This window comes from Kogia breviceps, chromosome 8, assembly GCF_026419965.1.
Source record: "Kogia breviceps isolate mKogBre1 chromosome 8, mKogBre1 haplotype 1, whole genome shotgun sequence".
Classification (NCBI taxonomy): domain Eukaryota; kingdom Metazoa; phylum Chordata; class Mammalia; order Artiodactyla; family Physeteridae; genus Kogia; species Kogia breviceps.
This window is the reverse complement of record NC_081317.1, coordinates 108,158,259-108,179,311: the sequence shown is the minus strand read 5'-3', so window position 1 is coordinate 108,179,311 and position 21,053 is coordinate 108,158,259. Positions and strand designations below refer to the sequence as shown.

Below are 21,053 nucleotides of genomic sequence, written 5' to 3'. Positions count from 1 at the left end.
GGTCAGGGGGTGCCTCCTGTTGGGCCCGGGGATCTTGGGATCCAGGGGAGCAAAGCTGCAAAACTGCAGCCTAGATATTGAGGTATGACTGAGGCAGGCGTTAACGCAGGTGGGACTTTAAAGACAGGGTGTAAAAAACGCAGCGTTATTTACAGGTCCCTCCCCCCTCCCCCCCGGGCTCTCCCCTCCCGTGGTCTTCTCTTCTCCTCCTCCCTGCCCCCGCCCCCCAACCCCGTGCCTTCCCTTCTGTTCACGCACCGGGTGAGAAGGAAGCTGAGGGGCTAGTAGGCGCCTGCCATGACAGGCCACGTTGCCTCTCTCCTGCATGGTGCCACCCACATCCTTCCAGGCTCTCTCCCTCGCACCCCTGCTCCCTGGTGACACCTTTGGGACCTCTCCATCCTCTGCACCCCTTGGCGGGCCACCTCTCAGGACCCCACCGCCTCCTTCCTGTGTCTGAGCCCCCACTGTGGATGGAAGACGCCCAGGCAGGGCCCTCCTCACCTCCCGGTCTCCAGCAGGGCAGAGCGTGGGCTCCACCTGTGTGGCTGGAATTTGTGGGCGGGCTCATGGCAGAACATGACCTCCAAGGTCTTCCAGCCAAGCCCCCGCTGACCTCAGGGCCCACCAACACCTCCCTTGGAGCAGAAACCCAAACAGGGGCTGTCTGGGCCTGCGACCCCTCCTCACCCCGCCTCCTCTGTGCCCCCTCCCCCTCCCCTCCCTGGTCCTGCCTTTCTCTTCCTGCCTGGACAGCTGAAGCCTCTCCAGTGTGGCGCCCAGAGGCGGAGGGCTGGGCGTGGGTGGTGTTCCACGGCCCTCTCCAAGGGCCAGAGAGAGGTGTTAGTGTCAGAAAAATATCGCAGTCACGCTCACCCCGTGGCCTCGGGCCCTCCACCGCGCTCCCAGCATCATCCGTCGGCCGCAAATGGGAGGCTTGCAGAGGTAATGAGTTACACATGCTCCTGGCCGCGCCCAACGCCTGCAAGCCAGGCCGCTTGCTGAGTTTAGGGCCTGAGCTCCCCATTCCTGCGTCCCTGCCCCATAAAATTAAATTATTCTCCTAAGGGAGTCCCCACATCTACTTTCTCATCCATCAGATCTCCCTGGTTCATCTGGCGTAGCTGCGGGCTGCCGGGCAGCTGCCCAAGGGTGGGAGTGGATTTCCTGGGAGGGTCTGGCTGGGGCCTCACAGAGGGCCCGGCCCTCTACAGGTTGGAGAATCCGGCACTGGAGCAGGAGAATAGCAGAGATGTTAACTCATGCGGTGCCGTGGTGCACTCAGCTCCCCCAGCTTACTGGGGGCTGGTGGCCAGGAAGGATCCTGGATCTCTTGGGCCCCAGGGACTGTCCCTCCACAAGAGCGGGGACAGCCCAGGGAGGTACCAAGATGTTGAACTTTGGCAGGTCTGGGCTCGCACGGGTCCATTCCCACCCTCTGCCACTTGCTGCTCTCTGCCTTGAGGGGAGCCGCCCTGGCAGGACGGGGAGGATGGAAGATGGGAGGTTGCGTGTTTATCCCCAGCTCCTGCCCTATGGGGTCGTCTTGGGCCACTGTGTCCTTCCACCCGAGGTCACAGCCCCTTGTAAGCCACCCTCTCCACTCGGGCTTTCTCCTTCTAGGCTCCAGTAAGTGTTCCCCTCCTGGGCTTCGTAACCGAGGTGGTTACAGTCCAAGGACACCACTCTGGCCCTTGAGGGCATCTTACACCCTGGCCACACCTTTGCATATATTCCCTTTATTAAATTTGATGACATTTCCTAATTTAAGTGGGCCGTCTGTTTCACCGGGGCCCTGACCCTCTCATCCTCAGTGTTCCCCTCTGCAAAATGGGAATAATGTTATTCAACTCACAGGATCCGTGGGGGAATCGCGTGATAGAACCCGAGTAGGGCACCCTCGATACACACTTATTTCACCTCCCTTCCCTTTGGGGAGTCCCCTGTGCATGTTGGGGAAATGAAGAAGGACAGGGGGTGACAGGGAGGTCAGGGACAGCTGCTGCCACCCAGGGTCTCCCAGGAAGCACCCACGCCACTTCTCAGAGACCCCTGGCCTGGACAGTGTTTTTTTCTGTTTTTTTTAAAAAAATTATTATTTAATTAATTAATTTTTGGCTGCATTGGGTCTTTGTTGCTGCATGCGGGATTTCTCTAGTTGCAGTGAGCAGGGGCTACTCTTCGTTGCAGTACGTGGGCTTCTCATTGCGGTGGCTTCTCTTGTTGCGGAGCATGGGCTCCAGGCACACGGGCTTTAGTAGTTGTGGCACACGGGCTTCAGTAGTTGTGGCTGGCGGGCTCTAGAGCGCAGGCTCAGTAGTTGTGGCGCACGGGCTTAGTTGCTCCACAGCATGTGGGATCTTCCCGGACCAGGGCTCGAACCCGTGTCCCCTGCATTGGCAGGCGGATTCCTAACCACTGCGCCACCAAGTAAGCCCCTGGACAGTGTTTTAAGCCTAGTTCCTCCTTGTGCTAAAGAAAGCAGAGTTTTTGTTAGTGGGCTTCCTCATGAAGACTAGATACTAGAGGAAACCAAGCAAGTTCTTTCAGTCCTAATCCCCAAAGAGTACAATAGGATCTGTAAGAAATATTCTGGGTCCCGAGCGCACCTGACTCGGTGGCAGGTGTGAGTCTGTCCACCCCCCCTACCCCCATCAGAGACAGTAGGTCCCTGAGGTTGGCTACCAGAAGAGTCAAGGGGTGCATTTCATTGTTCCTGGTGGAGGATGGCATTTGGTGCAGACTACACACAGCCTTACTCACCCCAGGCACCTGGGTCCACACAAGGAACTGGAACCTCCTTCATCCAAAGAGGACAGGGTTTTATGGTGCTGCTGGTGAGTGCAGAAATAAAAGGTCTTGGTTCCTGCCCTCAAGGGGCTTAAAGTCCCCAGAAGACACAGACCCCACGTTATAATGTGATTCATTTTCAAATGGAAGTGCAGTTTAGAGGGGAGAGTTCTGCAGTCTGCCTTGGGAAGGAAGGAAGTTCTCCTGCAAAGTCAGGAGCATGGAGGCGTGTCCTTCCCTTCCCAGCCGTGCTCCACTCTGTGGATGCTGTGCAGTTGCAGAGTTAGGTTTAACCAGGGTCAGAGCTCTGCCCAGTGAGTGAGAGGAAGCCAGAGAGGGACGAAAGAGGGGAGGCTGTGGGAGAGAGTGGGTAACGTAAATCACGGAATGCGAGTCGGACAAGAAGGGAAGGCTGGATGGGAGACGGGAAGGGTGGTGGAAAGACGGTGGGGTCCATGGTTAGTAGGTCCTGGTGAGGTCAGGGAATGCCGAGTTGGCGTTCTGGACGGAAGGCACCAGGAAAACCTGAGAGGTAGCTCTCACCTGGGACTTGTGAAATTGGGATTAAGAAAGGGCCTTGATTATTGGTAGAGCCAATCAAAATGTCATGTGAGCCACGTGTGCAATTTTAAACTTTCTAGTAGCCACACAAAAAGGTAGAGACACAGATGAACCGAATTTAAATACAGGAATATGTTTGATTTAATCCAGTATATCAAAAATAGTATCTATTTGGTACGTAATCACTGTAAAAGTGTTGGAGATATTTATACGTTTTTACTCGGGCTGAGCCTTCAAAATCCAGCACACAGCCCTAGGGCACCAGAGCCCCCTTCCCAACCGTGGTGTGTGGGCCAGGGGAAGGGGGCCTTGTCCTGGAGTGCCAGGAGCTCTGGAGATCATTTTGGCTCTTGTGGAGGCAGGGAGATCGGGGGGAGGCCAAGGGAGGTGGTGGGAAGGGGGCGGGGGTCCTATAGCAGTGATGATAGGATGTGATACATACAAGCTATCATGATACAATGGTTCCCCTTGATGGAGCCCCAGGCTGTGCTCAGGGCTTCAATACATTGTCTCCAAAGCACAGGGAGCTAAGCTTGGTGCTCTGTGCTGACCTAGATGGGTGGGAAGGTAGGGGGCAGGGATGGGGAGGGAGGTCCAAGAGGGAGGGGATATCTGTATACACACAGCTGATTCACTTCGTGGTACAGCAGAAGCTAACACAACACTGTAAAGCAATTATACTCCAATAAAAGAAATAATTAAGGTAAATTTAAAAAAACACTTCAGGACGTATTATTATTCCCAGTTTGTTGATGAGAAGGTAACATCTTAGGTGATGCAAATTGCCCACGGCCACCCATGTAGTCAGAGGCAGAGCCCGGATTCAAATCCACATCTGCCTCGTCCTTAAACCCAGCCCCGTCCTTAAACCCCGCCCCGTCCTTAAACCCCGCCCCATCCTTAAACCCCGCCCCATCCTTAAACCCCGCCCCATCCTTAAACCCCGCCCCTGAGCGTAGCTCACCCTGTTCACTGCGGTTCCAGGACTCGGAGACCCTGGACTTTCAAGAGCTAGGCTGCTGGTGGTGAGGGGCTGAGAGTGGATTCTCGGAGTTTCAGGTTTCAGAGGTGGAGACGTCCTGGGCGATGACAAAGCTAGGACGGGGCCGTGGGAATAAATGCCTCTGTTGCAGGAGAGAGGTGGAATGAAATTATTGTAAGAGGAAATAGATATAAACCCACATAGGTTTGGACAAGAGCACAAAGACAGGGTCTTAAATGGCTTCAGAGGGAAGCCTGGGACACTATCCTCTACAGACATTAGGTCAGAGAAATGCCCCTCTCTCTCCAGAGTCCTCCCCCTACACCCACCATCACCTGCGGCTTCTGGACTAGAGTCTGAACTGCATATGCAGAGTTCAGCAGTAGGTTTCGGAAGATATAAACGCGGCCATGAAGAGGGAGCCCAGCAGGGTAGGGCTGGCAAGGACCCTGCCCTGCAGACGCAGATGCTGGTTAACCTAAGGCCCAGCCACAGAACTGATGGGGGCCCGAGATGGTTCCAGCCTTCCGTATGGTGTCCTGAAGCCCACCTGTTCCCTTGTACCTTCCTACTTCCTGCTATCTGGCTTGAGATTGAGTTCAAGTCAAGATAACCCAAGACGTTTATAGCGGGCAGAAGAAGCCATGTGTTTAGGAAGTCCTGTTAAGAGAGGGGGCTGCAGGGAGGGGCTGGCTGCTGGCCTCCTCTCCTGCCGCTCCGTGTGGGTGAGTTTCTACAATTGGTGGAGGAGGGACTGGGAAGATAGAACGTCCCAGAGACCCGAAGGCAGCAGATGGCAGCAATCGGGTTGGGAGGTGCAGATTGAGAAGGATTAAGAGAGCAGGGGAGACTGGGACAAGTGTCCTGTCTGAAGCTTGCAGGAACCGTTGGGTTTATGACGCTCGGCTCTCCCTGCGTGTTCATTCATTGAGCACTGTTCACTCCTAACAGTGTCTCTGTTTGAAAATGATCTCCTAGTTTGTGCACGGGTAACAGTGAGCTTGATCTTGTCCCTTTGCCCGGCACGTTCTATCTGGGCATCTTGGTTCTCTGGTCCCATTCTGACCTCAGCATATTACGTAGGAATTCCTTTCTTCCCTCTGGAGCTATGATGATCTTCTGACCCTGACCTAAGGGCACCGATTAAAATGTAAATATGACATCTTCAGTATTCTAAGCATTTCCAGTGTGTCCAGGTGGAGCTGCCTTTCACATGTAGGTTTATGGGGACTGGGGGGCGGGGGGTGGTCCCTGGATGCTGACCGACTGAAGGTGAAAAGGGCACTCACTGTCTTGCCAGTGGGTGGAAGTAAGAAAAGCCTGCCTACCTCGGGACGCCCAGGGCAGCTCCAGGACCCTCAGCTTGTTGGTGTGTCCTTTCCCTGCCCTCTGAGAAAGGCCCTCCTGGTAAAGTGTTCTGTTTGTGACCAGGAATATAAAAATGGTTGTTCCAGCTACTCTATTTCTAGGTAAGTTTTCAAAGCCCTGAAGTTTTTCGTATCTAGTTTAGGTCCTAGGTTCTAGGAGATGATGAACCTGTCTTGGAGGGTCAAAACTCCATCACCAAAGGAAACAACACAACTCCTGGATACAAAGGTGAATTGAGTGGTGGCGAGGAGGATGTTTCCTATACCAAGGCTCCAAGATGTCAAAGCATCAAGTACAGAAACTAGAATACATGGTTCTTACAAAAGCCTAAACGATGGCTTGGAAGGGCCAGTAAATCTGTGTTCAGTTTATTCGTCTCACTTATCTACAAACAGCCAACTGATGTTAACTGAGTATCTGCTATATGCCAGGACCTGTGGGATCTGGAGATGAATCACAGACCCTGTTCTCTGGGAGCTGACCCTCGACAAATGTGTATTTTTGTTCATTGATTGATGGGTGCAATTCCTTTCTCATTATTGGCCATGATCTCCCAAGGAAGCTCTACACCTGACAGCTGTTGGTTCTAGGCCTTAGCAGGTGACAGAGGTTCAGTGGGTCTGAGGACCATCAGCTTCTCTCAGATCTGCTGAACTCCCACCTGTGGCCCAGCCTGCACTGCTTCCTGTGCAGAGGCCAGAGCTGGAGGCTTCTGAGCCTGGAGGTTTCAGGGACAGTCCCAGCTCCCTCCCGTACAGGTGACACGGGCTGAGACTTTAGCCTTCCTGTCTTCAAAACCAAACAGCCAGGTGGCCCTTCCAACCCAGTTGGTGGTGGGATTTGGGGGAGTGAGACGGGGGTGGGGTGGAGGGTATTAAATATACTGGGGGCAGGTATCCATTCCTGCCCCGAGGATAAACCAATTCATCAAACAAAGGTGGACCAGGGAATGGGCCGGAGGTTGCTCTAGCAGCCTGGAAAGAGTAATGTTTTAAACATGGAAATAGCTGAGCCCTGGCCTCCACATTGCTAACACATCATCAGATGATTTATTTCCTCTGACAAGGCGCCAGGAAAGGAACCGGGAATCTTTCTGTAAGGGATCCAGAGCCACTCTATTGGAGGAGGGTCTTTGGCCCCTATTTAGGCCGAACCCCGAGCCCACTGTTGTTTTGAGTCTCTCTGCACTGAGACAGCGTTTCTTCCAATCCATGCAGTGCCCATGTTGGGTAAGAGTATGGACATCTTTCCCCAGCCCCAGGACCTGCTTCTTCTTCCTGGGACTCCCTGGCCTCTCCCCTCCTCCTGGGTTGCAGCGACCAGCCAGCTCACCTTGACTGCCCTCTGTCCCCTCCCACCTGGCTTTCTCTCTTCATCCCTCAGCTCCAGCTGCAAAATTATATGCACACCAGCCAGAGTCCCTTCCCACTGCTGATAAATAAGCACACAAGCCCCTGATTTTTCTCAAGAAGTTTTATGCAGAGTAACTTGAGAAATAGATAGGGATGGAAAAAATAACAAGTACTGCAGGGCAGTTACAAAATATCTCTAGAAGTACTTGGAGAAACTGTCCTAGGTCATCAGAGCATCTAAATTGAGTTAGCTCCACCATCCCTCCCTCTCCTTTTCTTAGAAATGGGATCCCATGGGATCCCGCAGAGAACTGTAGTCTCCTTTGTCTGGCGCCCTCACTGGGCTGTCTGCCTTGAAGACTCAGGTGTGTGGTCCAGCAGGGCACAGGCGGTTGATGCTCACCCAGCCCCGGCTGGTGGTTTGGGACCCTCCTAGGCTCAGGTCAGATGAAACTGCTCTGACATGTCCCTGCCTCACACCCTCCTCTTCCCTTTATTGAGGAAAAGTAAACGGAGGAGGTCTCCGTGAAAGCCAGAAAGTGGTGGCAGCTTCAAAGACAGAGGTTATTTGGGGCTGCCTATTACAGTGAACAATGGGAGTGAGGAGTAACCAGAGCTATAGGGTGATGAAGTCCACCTTGGGAGCCTTTAACAAGATCCTTGGATGGCATGAGCGCCAAGGTCCCTCCCAGCCATAGAACCGTATCTCCACCTGCTGTGTATGAGCTACGGGACCAAAGAGAACAACAAGGACAGAAAAATGGCTGCGTGTTGGCTGTTGGTAAAACTCAATTAGGTGAAAATTGAATCACTTCATCCTGTTTTATTTTTATTTATTTTTAACGTTGTTTAGCCCCAGGTTCTTTGGAAAGAAGTAAATACCCACTTTGTTTTTTTACCCACTTTTTTTTTTTTTTTTTTTTTTTTTTTTGCGGTACGCGGGCCTCTCACTGCTGTGGCCTCTCCCGTTGCGGAGCACAGGCTCCGGACGCGCAGGCCTAGCGGCCATGGCTCACGGGCCCAGCCGCTCCACGGCATGTGGGATCCTCCCGGAGCGGGGCACGAACCTGTGACCCCTGCATCGGCAGGCGGACTCTCAACCACTGCGCCACCAGGGAAGCCCTACCCACTTTTATCAGATGCAATTTGTGAGTATTTTTGCAAATGGAAGGAAAATAAATTCAAACAGATAACTCCCCAAATGCCTTAAAGTTATGATTAAGAAACTGAAAAATCAGTTTTGCAAAGAAAGGCTAAATTGACGCAAGGGCTGACTCAGAATGCTTTCTCATGTCTCCCAGCCAATATGTGACAGAGGCAGGTTTCGCATCTGTCTGCACAGAGCCCCCCAAACTATGCTTGTCCCCCTGTGAGAGTGTCAGGGACCCTCACCTGCCTAATATAGTACAGGGAAACAAAGACCCAGAGGTTCTGATGCCCCCACTAACACTGGGAGACCATCTCGCGGACTCATGCTCAGCTCAGCTGTCTGGGACCAACTGGTTTTCAGATAAACTTTCCTCTTCTGTTCTTTAACCCTTGCTCCCAAGCACTTCACCACCCTCAGTAAGCAGTATTTTAGCAAAAGCTCTTTAGCGGGTACTCTTGTTCCCATGATGAAAAAGAACCCGTCACAATTTTAACCTCTGGGAATAATACAATAGTGTGAGGCAACCTCCTTTTCTGTGTGTCTAAAGAGAAATCAAAGTTCAAAAGAAATTAAACGAAGCTCTGATAATAGAAAGACTTTAATTGATCTTCCAAAAACGTGTCTTCACATTGTTTTGATGTGACAAATGCCTTACTCCAGAACTGGGTACCTCGATGCCGTAGATGCATGATTTCATCATTGAATGGGAACAAGAATGTCCAGGGTTGTGGCTTAGGCCTCTGGATGTCATCGTCAGCCCCACACGTGATGCTGCTGCTCAGCTAGGATTAAGTGCCAATTCAGTTCCAACGAATTGCTCCCACAGTTCACCTGTGTGGGTGCTAAATGGCTATTCCAAGTCATGGGTGAATAAGGAAAGCCAAGATTTTGTGTATTTTTTCAGAGCAGAGTTTTGCTCAAAAATTTGTTTTTCAGCCATCAAAAATGTGTCAACTATTTGCATACAGCAACTGTAAGAACCAGTCTTTGCACCAAAAGTAAATGACTTACACATGTCTTTTGTTCTTTTCATAAATTTATTTATTTATTTGATTTTTGGCTGCGTTGGGTTTTTGTTGCTGCGCGCGGGCTTTCTCTAGACGTGACGAGCAGGGGCTGCTCTTTGTTATGGTGCGCGGCTTCTCACTGCGGTGGCTTCTCTTGTTGCGGAGCACGGGCTCTAGGTGCGCGGGCTTCAGTAGTTGTGGCACGTGGGCTCAGTAGTTGTGGCACGTGGGCTCAGTTGCTCGGCGGCATGTGGGATCCTCCCGGACCAGGGCTGGAACCCGTGTCCCCTGCATTGGCAGGTGGATTCTTAACCACTTTGCCACCAGGGAAGTCCCACATATCTTTGTTCTTGCAAAGAACCTTATTGCAGTTCTGCTGTGTGCTGGTTGATGGGTAGGGAAATGGGTGAGTCTCAGAGGACCTTTAGACAAGCAGGGCAGGGAGAGATGGAAATCGACAATTGTGAATAATGAGGTTAGTATCAGAGATGAGGGCAAGGTTCTGACGTGGTTATTTCAGTGACACTTAATCCTTAACATTTTACCTTCTAGATTATTCTTAACCTTCAACATCTAAAATGTTTGGTTTTGCTTCTCTATAAGTGAATTCTTCTATGGAGAGCATCAGCTTTTTCTCCACAACTTGCATTGAATTGTGATTTAATTACTTTTACTAAGGTCAGTGATTCTCAGAATGTGACTATATACGACAGTGGTATTCAAGGTGACATATGGGTGTGAATTTGTTATTTTAATAGTTAGATATTTATTTTAAAGGAATAAGTACCATTTATTTATTTCATTAATAATAATGGAATGGGAAGATACTGATTTTTCACTTATGAGTATGATATAAAATTTCCTCCTTACATAAATTTAAGTTAAAAAAAAAGTGGAGTGAGAAAGAAAATAATAGCCCAGGGATACTCAGCTACGGGAAAATTGTGCAGGTACATGTAGATGGGTGTTTAGAGGAGGGGAAACCACCCACCAGACTGCTTCTAGCCATTCATCACCAAGCCCGGCTCCACACAACATCTCCCAGCCTGGCCTTCGGAACCTAGTCTGTAAGTCACTTTGTACTTATTTTTTAGTTCCTATTTTCCCTTTTAGAGTCACTGTCCTCTCCAAGCCTCTTGAGCCTCCTTCTCTTGGCTTCCTGATCGTCTGAGATGTCACCCGCCTTTCTGGAGGCCACTGCAAGATGAAAACCCTTTCCCTTGATTCTCCCAGATCTTGGAAGAGTTTTTGTTTTGGTTTTTTGGTGCCATTCTCTCCCTTGATATGGTTTTGTGTGTGACCATGTCTGCAAGCAACGACTATGTTTAATAACTAACAGCTTGGTCTGGTACTTTCCTCAGAACAGTTCTCACACAGAGGAAGAAAGTTTTCTTCTTCAAGTCACAGTTTTCAAATTTCTAATAGCTATAAATCAGATGATAAAGCTGGAGAGAAAGATAATGGATTTCAGCCCATCTACAAAAGCCTATCCTTCAAAGCCCTGCTGAGTTGCTGCCTCTTCAAGGCAGACCCTGAGAAGACCTGCAACACAGAAGGACTCACTGCCTCTGCAGTGCCATGCTTTGCTTGTGCCATATCGCCCCTCTACTCCTGCTTCATTCACACCTGTGTGATAGTTATCAGTTTATATGTCTTCTTCCCCTCGGTGTGAGCATCCGAAAGGCAGTGATTGTATCTTCATCTCTCATTCAACAGACATTTTCTGAGTGCCTGCTGTGTGCCAGGCACTGGTTTAGGAACTGGAAAGTTGGACGTGAATGACACCGACAAAATCTCTCCCTCACACAGCTTGTTATCTTTGTATTTCCCAATGTCTACCATAGTGTATTAGTTATCTACTGCTGCGTAACAAATGACCCCAAACCTTAGCAGCTTAAAACAAAAAAATTTGTTATCTTACTCCGTTTCTGAGGAAGCCATGGGTGTGCAAGGAAATCCAAGATTTTGTTTATTTTTTCCGATCCAAAATTCTGCTCACAAAATATTTATATACATATAGTCCAACCTGGCAGAAATCTGGGAGCAGCTTAGCTGCGTTGTTCTGGCTCAGGGTCTCTCATGAGACTGCTGTCAAGATCTCAGCCAGGGTGTAGTCATCTGAAGGCTTGATTTGGCTGGAGGAGCTGCTTCCAGACTCACTCACGTGGCTGTTGGCTGAAGGCCTCTGTTCCTTACCATGTAGACTCTCCATAGTGTATTCATGACATAGTGGCTGGCTTCCCCCCAAATGAATATTTCAAGAGAGAGAAAGAGTAAGCAAGAAGGAAGCTGCAGTGTCTTTTGTCTCATCTCAGAAGTGACCCACCATCACTTCTGCCATATTCTACTGGTCACACAAGCCAATCCTGGTACAATGCAGAAGGAGGCTATACAAGGGGATGGGATAATCTGGGGCCATCTTGAAGGCTGGCTACCACAGTAGGGCTACCACAGTAGGACAGTAGGTGTTCAATAAAAGTCTGTTAGAGTTTTTACCCCAACAATCCATAAGTCAAAACCTTTCCTGAGACTTCCCTGGTGGTCCAGTGGTTAAGAATCTGCCCTCCGCTGCAGGGGACGTGGGTTCAATCCCTGGTTGGGGAACTAAGATCCCACATGCCTCGGGGCAACTGAGCCCATGCGCTCTAGAGCCCACACCACAACTAGAGAGGAGCCTGAGTGCTGCAACAAAGATCCCTCAACTAAGACACAATGCAGCCAAATAAATAAATACATTTTTTTTTAAAAAAAACCTTTACTTTTTTTTAATAGACTAACTTTTAGAGCAGTTTTAGGTTTACAACAAAATTAAGTGGAAATTACAGAGAGTTTCCAGGTACCCCCTGCCCCACAAGTGCACAGCTTTCCTTATAATCAACATCCCCCACCAGGGAGGTGCATTTGTTACAACTGATGAACCTACACTGACATGTCATTATCGTGCAAAGTCCATAGCTTACGTTAGGGTTCATTCTTGGTGTTGAGCATTGTATGGGCTTAGACAAATGTATAATGACATGTATCCACCATTACAGTATCATACGGAGGAGTTTTACTGCCCTGAAAGTCTGTGCTCCACCTGTTCATCCCTCCCCACTCCCAAACCCTGGTAACCACTGATCTTATTACTGTCCCCATAGTTTTGCCTTTTCCAGAATGTCATAAATCTGGAATCATACCGTAAGTAGCTTTTTCAGATTGGTGTCTTTTACTTACTAATTGGCACTTAAGCTTCCTCCATGTCTTTTCATGGCTTGATGGCTCATTTATTTTACTTTTTTAAAAAAATAAATGAGGGCTTCCCTGGTGGTGCAGTGGTTGAGAGTCCACCTGCCGATGCAGGAGACACGGGTTCGTGCCCTGGTCTGGGAAGATCCCACATGCCGCGGAGCGGCTGGGCCAGTGAGCCATGGCCACTGAGCCTGCGTGTCTGGAGCCTGTGCTCCGCAATGGGAGAGGCCACAGCAGTGAGAGGCCCGCGTACCACAAAAAATAAATAAATAAATAAATGAGCATACTGTTTTTACTGATTGCATTGTTTTGGAGTGTTTTCAATCTTCCACCAAGCTTAAATAATTTGAATGGTCTACTCAACTAACACGCTGCTGCTACGTTATATTACAAAGTCAGTAAATGTGTTTGGGGCAGATTTAGTAACGTGTCTTTCCCCTAAATGGTCTTCTTTCCCTTGCAATCATATTCTCTAGCCATCTTGCCAGAAACATTCAATGAAGTTCTGCTTGTGGAACGGAATTTCACTAACTGTTTCTGGAAAATCTCTATTTGAAACCCTTTTTATGTTCTATCTAGAATGGAGTTTGTGTAATGCGCAAGGTAATTGAGTCTTGCTAAAAGGACTGAGTCTCTCAGAGGAAGGTCTATGTTGTGTGTGTAAGTTGATGAAGGGACCTGTCACCAGGGGTGCTTGCTATTAGACAGAAGCCTCAGGTAGAGGAGAAGGGAAATACTCTTTTTTGATGGGGAAAAAATAGAACTATATCATAGCAGTTCGCCCCACTCTTACAATGAGCTGACAATACACGTGCAAGCAACAGGGCAAGATGCAAGTTAGGAGTTTTCTTGGCTGTGATTTTCCTCCCCCCTTCTACCAAATATTGAAAGTTAGTACAGACTTGACAATAAAGGGATGACATTCTAATTGGTGGGAGTAAAGGAAAAGTAGCCCTTGCTCTTGTGACTGATTGGTTTAGGAAAATGTTTTCATTCCTAGAGGAAGGAAGGGGTCCTGATTGCTTTGTTTTCCTCCCCAAGGTGAAAAATTTCAAACTGAATGACAATTAGCACTAATCTAGCACTTTATAAATCGTAAGTAGCCTCACTAGTCAATCCATGAATGTGTGTTGTTTGCACATAATCCTTTACTGTATTAATGTTCAGCTTACTAAACAGAGTGCCTCAAGCTCAGGCAAAGTATTAATATAATGTCTTGTTGTGCCTCAATAAAAAAGTTACGTGCAAAAAGTTATATCAACATCTTTTTGAGAGAACGATTTCTTTTTGTAATGAACAAGAAATAGAACATTTCAGTGAAACTGGAACAGTTAACAGCATACGGTTGAACTTAATTAAACCTTCAAGGGAAATAAGAAGAGGGTCAAAGAAAGGCAACAAATGAAGAAGCCCAAGATGGATTGGGGATAAACATAAGGACAATAGCACTTCAGCCTGGGTATCTTCTGACCCCTCCCAGTAGCTAGGCTTCCCTCATTCTCATCATTATGTCAAGAAAAGCAGGGATGAGGAGAGCTGAAACAACCATCGCAATAAGGATACTAATATTTGTATAATACACTATGCTCTGCCTATCACTTTGACTCTCGAGGGAAAAAAAACTTTTCTCTAAGAGTTGCAACCCACCAGCCAGCGGCTCTCACGAGAAAAAAAAAAGATAAAATGCTACAAGAAGCTTGCGTATTTAGGAGCAAAACAGGTTATAGATCCTACTGTGTGGAAAGAGTTAGAAAATTCTGGAAAAGAAGATTTAGGGTGAGTTAGAAAGATGTGCAAGTCTTTGTGGAAAATCAGGTTAAGTCTAGAAAATTTGATAACATTTAAGTGTTGATGAGAATGGTAACTGAATTTGTATTTCTCGACAACTTGTTCCAAATCGTACCCGATGTTTTACGGAAATATTATGTAATAGTCCTACTTAGCTGTTTTAACAACAGCATTTTCAATAAAATGGAGTAAATGTGTGGGAAAATGTTCCTCACTGAACAATACCTCTGGAAAGCCAGGGCACCAGCATGGTCACCGCCATTTCCCTTGTGGTCACCAAACCTCCTGAAGTCCGTGCAGGTGGCAGTGTTACCTGAGAAGTGATAAGGAGCCCCCAAAGCACATCAAATGTTTTCTGACTCTCAATTATTTCAACATCTGCTGTCAGCCTTTTCCGGTTCCCATCCATGCCTTCCATGCGCAATGTTCTCCAGTTGGCAATACTCTCCCTTGCAGGGGGTGGAGAATGAGAATAATAGGGACATGCGTACTTTGAAAAAAAAATGCCCTCCATAGATTCTTTTTTTAAAAAAATTAATTAATTAATTAATTTTTTGGCTGTGTTGGGTCTTCATTGCTGTGCGTGGGCTTTCTCTAGTTGCGGCGAGCGGGGGCTACTCTTCGTTGCGGCGCGCGGGCTTCTCATTGAGGTGGCTTCTCTTGCTGTGGAGCACGGGCTCTAGGCTCTTGTGGGCTCAGTAGTTGTGGCTCGCGGGCTCTAGAGCGCAGGCTCAGTAGTTGTGGCGCACGGGCTTCATTGCTCTGCGGCATGGGGGATCTTCCCGGACCAGGGCTGGAACCCGTATCCCCTGCATTGGCAGGCGGATTCTTAATCACTGCGCCACCAGAGAAGTCCCCCCTCCATAGATTCTTACCTGCCATGCTGGGGGTCAGGGTGGGATGGCATCCCTTCCTCTCCATTGTCAGCTGACAGAGCAGGTGGAGGTTGGTGAGCTTGCTGGCCTCTGCACCGGCCATCTGAAGGCTGCCTCGAAGGAGAAGTCCAGTGGAAAGAGGACAGAGAGTCAGGGCACCTGGGTCCTCACCCAGGGTTTGTCATTAACGTTTGATATCCTTCATCCATAAACAGAAGGGGTTGTACTAGACAATCTGTAAGTTCCATTAGAACTCTGATATTTTGCTGTTCCATTTTGACCAGAACCTGGTGAGCCTTCTGTAGTTTCACAGGATGAAGTTAGGTACTATGTTTTCCTGTAAATCTTAACCCAAGGTTGTAAACTGGTGGTTGGATCCAGCATGTAAATGTGTTTTGTTTTGTTTATGCTCCTTAGTGTGTTTTGTTTTTGTTTTTGTTGTTTTGCTCTAATTAGTTGTCAACACTTAAAAAAAAAAGGGAGATTTCTCCAAATCACTTCTGACTTGTCTTGAAGCCAGAAGTGGTTTGGAGAAGTGATTTTTGGATCTGCCAACGCCCGGCCCTTCTTCCTGCATGGCAACCTCTTCCAGACTGGGCATGCACTGTTGGGTTCCCCAGGCCCACCTGGCCCACATCCCTTCCTGGCCACTGTTAGAAGCTGGAGTTTGCAACCTCTTTCTAAAATTCTCTCCATCTTCTCTTGATCACATGGGACAATAACACTTTATAAAGGACACATATTCCAGCCTATTTGAGCTTTCTCTGTGGCTTGGACTGGCTCTAGGAGGTGGGCTTGCATGGCCTCATGAGCTGTGGGCATGCCTGTCTGGCTAGTTCGTGAGCACAGAGGGTGGGAGGAGAGATTGGAGCAGAAAAGCTTCTCACGATTCAGAAAAGCTTCCCACCATTCCAGCTGCATTACAGATGTGCAGAAGTTGTGTGAGAGGTTCCATGTGAACATCTGCATGCATCAGGGAGAGATGAGACCAAAAGAGAAAAAGGGCTTTGGGGATTTTCAAATGTCTTTTTCCCTCTTCTTCTTACCCTTATTGTCTAGGTCCGTGCCACAAAGGACGGGCGGGTGGCTGCTGCACCCAGCTGGGCTCCCTGTCGGCCCTGAAGCACGCAGTCCTTGGGCTCTACCTGCTGGTCTTCCTGATTCTTGTGGGCATCTTCATCTTAGCAGGTAAGAGCATCCTTTCCCATCCTGGCCTTTAAGGAGGTAAGCAAGAAGTGAGAGCAGATGGGCAAACTGGGGAGCTGGAGCTCTTCTTTCCCACAGTCAGGAACTCCAACACTGCTTTTCTCACCATGGAAACCACAAAGGAGGAAGCTGGCTGGTCTTTCCAACCAGGCATGACTCTGGGCAGCATTGCCTGTGTTGTGTGGGTTAAGGAGCTGGCAGGGGCTCTAGGAGCGTGGGAAATCTCTTGAGTCCAGGAGTAGAGACCTAGCTGCTCCAGGTGGCCTCTGCCTTGTCCCGCCTCATAGTGTGATGCTGTGCATTGCACTGGGCCTCCTTAGAGCTCTGCACCATGGCTCATACTGAGCAGGCTGGGCCCCCTGTCCTGGGATGTGATGACAATAGTTATGAGACACTTGGTTGCTGAGGCCAATCAGGGTCATGGTAAACCTGCTGCCCCTTTGTGATTACTGGCGATGGGATGAGTTTGCTCCAGGTTAGCCGGGCTCTTCTCCCCAGTTTCTGTCTGTAGAACAGGCTAGTGACAGGCTGGACTTTGGACCATGTCCTCTAGCCCAGAAGCAGAGCTCATGGACCCAGGAAGGGATCAGATGGGCGATCCCATGCTTTGATCAGCCCAGCTCACACACGGGTCAGACCACCGTGGTGGAGATGGTGCAGCAGATAGGGATAGAGACCGTGGTGGTCTCTCCTGACTCCCACCCAGAGGGAGAGAGGCTCAATTCCCACCTACCTCGATGGAGGTATATAAGGCTTGACAAAGCGAGGCCAAGGGATCAGTATCACTCATCTCACATGAGTGCCTACTTTGTGCCGGGTTCCATGTTAGGATTGGAGACACTGCTAAATAAGACCCAGGGGCTCCCCTCCTGGAGCTTCCAGTCTAGGGAAGGAGGTGGGAACACAGAGGTAGAGCCCTGTCTCAAGGCAGAATGCAACAGGGACTATGATGGGGCCTTTGATGCTGACACACAAGTGCTGTGGTGACCCAGAGGAGATGCTCACAGAGCAAGTGTGGGTGTTGCATGGAGGGGCCGGGGTGGGGTGCGGGGAATGTAGTCAGAGAAAGGCTGCCGGCCAGACAGAGCTGACTTGGAGTGCAGAGGGTGGGGTCCTTGACTTAATTCTTAATTCCTGCCCTTAACTCTAGTAATATGGAGGCTAAGCCCTTGCGGATGACCCCCTCACTGGAAATCCCTGGTCTCGTGTCACTTTCTGTCAAGTGAGACTAGTCACTTGGGCCCGGTGATGGGATATTCAATGCTGCCTCTGCCCTCAGATTCCCACACTCTGGGCAAAGGGCATCACTAGGGGTGGTGTCTGTCCCATCAACCATTGACCCGGGTTGGGGGGCAGCCAACAGCAACAATGAGAGAAACTAATGATTCGTCCAAGGGATGATGTCCAGCCAGAGGATTTTTTGAACATGTTCTTGGGCTGCTCAATGAGAGATTGGGATCTGGGTTTTGTGGGCTTGGCAGGCACGACCATAACAAATTTACAGAATTTTTGGAAAGTGTTTCGGCCCAGCAGGAAAGCTGGGCTATGGTATTACAACTACTCTGCTGAACAAGAATTTTTAGGTGACAGAAGAGGGTCTGGAAGAGAGAGCCAGGCTGGTGGGGACCCTGGGGCAGGTCTCTGGAGGCCTGGAAGGCCTGGGAGGGCATCATCTCTTGGGTTTCAGGGGAATGAAAGTTCTCTTCCAGGGTCTGAAGGGCCGCCATGTGGAAAAGGGTGGACATATTCTGTGTGGTCTCAGAGGGTAGAACTAAGTGAATGGGTGGATTTTGTAAAGAGACAAATTCCCATTCAAAATAGAGGAGACTTTCTAACAAGAAGTGGTACCCAGCACAATGCAGAGAGGCTTTTCTCCTGGCTTGGAGGTTGAATGGGATTTATGATGATGTTCTGGAAGTTTCAGAAGGGAGGGTGGAGCATGATTTCCTAATCTAATGGAAACATTGCCTTGCTTCCTGTTATTCTATGTGGAAATCTGGAGAGGATTTTGATCATCATAATTACCTTTGAACCTGAAGTTTATGAGTACCAGATTGCCTGTGTGGAATGAAAATTTGGGATGGATTGGAACTGATCTGATGAAACAGAGCATCAGACTTTATCTCTTGGCTCTGTGGCCTGGCCACTGTCACCTTCCCAGTTTCTCGTCCAGAAAATCATGTTGGCCTCTGGGAGAGGTTTGAGGAGGGTAGCCAATGAGAAACTATCGTCACCAGCTGCCCCTTCCCTAGGGAGGGGACTTAGGAATGTGGTGGATGAGTCTGGGGTTCTTCAAAGAGGACCTGCCTGACGTTGGGTAGGACGTTTCTTCAGATTACCCTGATTGAAGACCTCCAGGGATGCTCCTTTTCAAAAATACCAAGATGGTGGGGAGATGCATGGTTCAGTGTAAACCAGAGCTAGGCTGGCCTTTTCTTAGGTGTCTTGCTGTGGCTGCTTCCTCATTTGGGGCAGAACTTGCTCTCCAGTGCCCTACTGAGGTCACCTTTCATAGGAGGTACTATAGTCTGAATTGTGTCCCCTCCAAAATTTATATATGAAGCCCTAACCCACAGTGTGATGGTTTTTGGAGGTGGGGCCCTAGGGAGCTAATTAGGTCATGAGGGTGGGGCCCTTATGATGGGGTTAGTGGCCACATAAGAAGAGGGGAGAGAGAGAGACACAGAGGGAGAGAGAGAGAGATATCTCTGCCATGTGAGGACACAGGGAGAAGGGGCCATCTGAAGCCAGGAGGAGAGTCCTCACCAACAACCCAATCTGCCTGCACTTTGATCTTGGACTTCCCAGCCTCTACAACTGAACTGTGACAAATAAATTTCTGTTGTTTAAACCACCCGGCCTATGGTATTTGGAGGAGTGGCACTAGGGAGCTAATTAGGTCATGAGGGTGGGGCCTTGTCATAGCAGCACTAGCTAAGACAAGAGGAGTTCTGTATGAACCACTCTTAGACTTCAAAACCTCCTCTTGGACACAAAGCTCATACATCTGACAATTGGATGACAAAATTAACCACTGCAACCAAGTGCCATGTCTGAATACCTGGTTGGTAACATCTGACTGAAGTACAGATGTCTGCTCTTACTTCAATATTACCAAATTATAGTCTCACTGCATAAAAATATTATTCATAAAATTTCTCATGGGATTTCTCTTGATTCCTTTCTCTATCCAAGTATTCAAAGTAAAAGACAAATACTGTATCTGTGTTTATGCAGCATCTCAGCATCCCATCTCAGGTTAATCCAGCCATTGCCCAAACTATGTACTCAATGGGGCTTTCTACCCACCACCTAACTCTCCATTCCTGACCAGCATCCTCTTGGGAGCTTTCCTCTGATATTCCCACACCATCACTGGGTTCTATGCCCACAGTCTTCCATCATCTCCCAAGAAGGTGGCATCAGTCCCTTCTTCCCAAATTCCTCTAAGCCTTTCTATGTCTTCAACCCATTTTACCTGGACTGATGGTTTCCTATTATGTTTTTGTTCTGTTCCAGCATTCATTTTGGGACAGTAAGGACTCTCAGGCTTAAGTTCATGAACAAGAGAATTGAGATTGGATGGTCATGTGGTCAGGAGGTCCTCCATCTAGCACTTTATGGAAGATGTCCTCTGTGGTGGAGTTCAAGGGTTAGAGGAGGTTCAACCTTATCCGTGACTATTGTGGGACATCACTGTGGTGACAAAGGGTGGTCATCAGGAACTACCTCTTCCTCCCCTTGCCTGTCATGGCTCCATTGAAGAATTTGAACTCCCACTGTGACATGACACAGCAGAAAGGGGAGGTGTCAACATCTGGGGATCTAATTTGGCAGAAAGCTGGAGCATTACAGCAATCCAGACTATAGAGTTGGACCAGGGAGAGCTCCTGGTGAACTAGGAGCTCCTATCATGCCTTAATTTAATCCTTTCTTAATAGCAGTCAGCCATTGCCATCAACATCCTCAATAAGTACTTAACTTGTGCGTGAGTGCTTAGTGGGTTTAGGACAACAGCAAGCCCTGGTGTCTTAGTCTGTTCAGGCTGCTATGACAAACTACCAAAGATTGGGTGGCTTAAACAACAAGTATTTATTTATTACAGTTCTGGAGGCTGGGAAGTCTGAGATCAAGGCACTGGTAGACTCCATGTCTGGTGAGAGCCCACTTCTGGTTCATAGATGGCTGTCTTTCTGCTGCATCCTCACATGGAAGAAAGGGCTAAGGATTTCTCAGGGTTCTCTTTTATAAAGGCACTAATCCCATCCTGAGGGCCTCACCCTCATGACTTAATTATCTCCCCAAGGCCCCACCTCCTACTACCATCCCTTTGGAGGTTAGGATTTCAACATATGAGTTTGGGAGGAACAAAAACATTCAGTCTATAGCTACAGAAAAAAAGATGTAATTCCTGCTCTGGGAGGATTTAAAATCCTAACACACGTACACATTAGGACAGTGTGATGTAGCTAAGGCTCCATGCCAAATTCTTCAAAGGAGAGCCTGATTCTCAAGAGCTGGAGGGGTTGGGGCAGCCTCAGCCTGGGAGAGCTGAACACCAAGTGACCCAAATGTTGTTTAAATTGAGCACCCCTTTTTAGATCACGTTGTTTCAAGGAGGTCTGTCGCCGACTTTGCAATCTGGGAACAGCATGCTCAGAGCCCACATCCCTTGATACGGCAGATTACTGATACCATCGTGTATCTTGGAATTTAGAGCGTGGTGACCTCAGCCTTTTCTGG

At 48.7% G+C, this 21,053-nt stretch overlaps 1 protein-coding gene across 1 annotated transcript in view; it reads left to right on the top strand.

The window, feature by feature from the left end:
* The window catches only part of SCARA5 (scavenger receptor class A member 5), a 121,036-nt gene that overhangs the window by 8,245 nt on the left and 91,738 nt on the right, over positions 1–21,053 (top strand). The window contains exon 3 of the mRNA XM_059071348.2: positions 16,164–16,292. Coding sequence (XP_058927331.1) covers positions 16,164–16,292 — 129 coding nt within the window. The remainder of the gene's footprint in view (positions 1–16,163; positions 16,293–21,053) is intronic.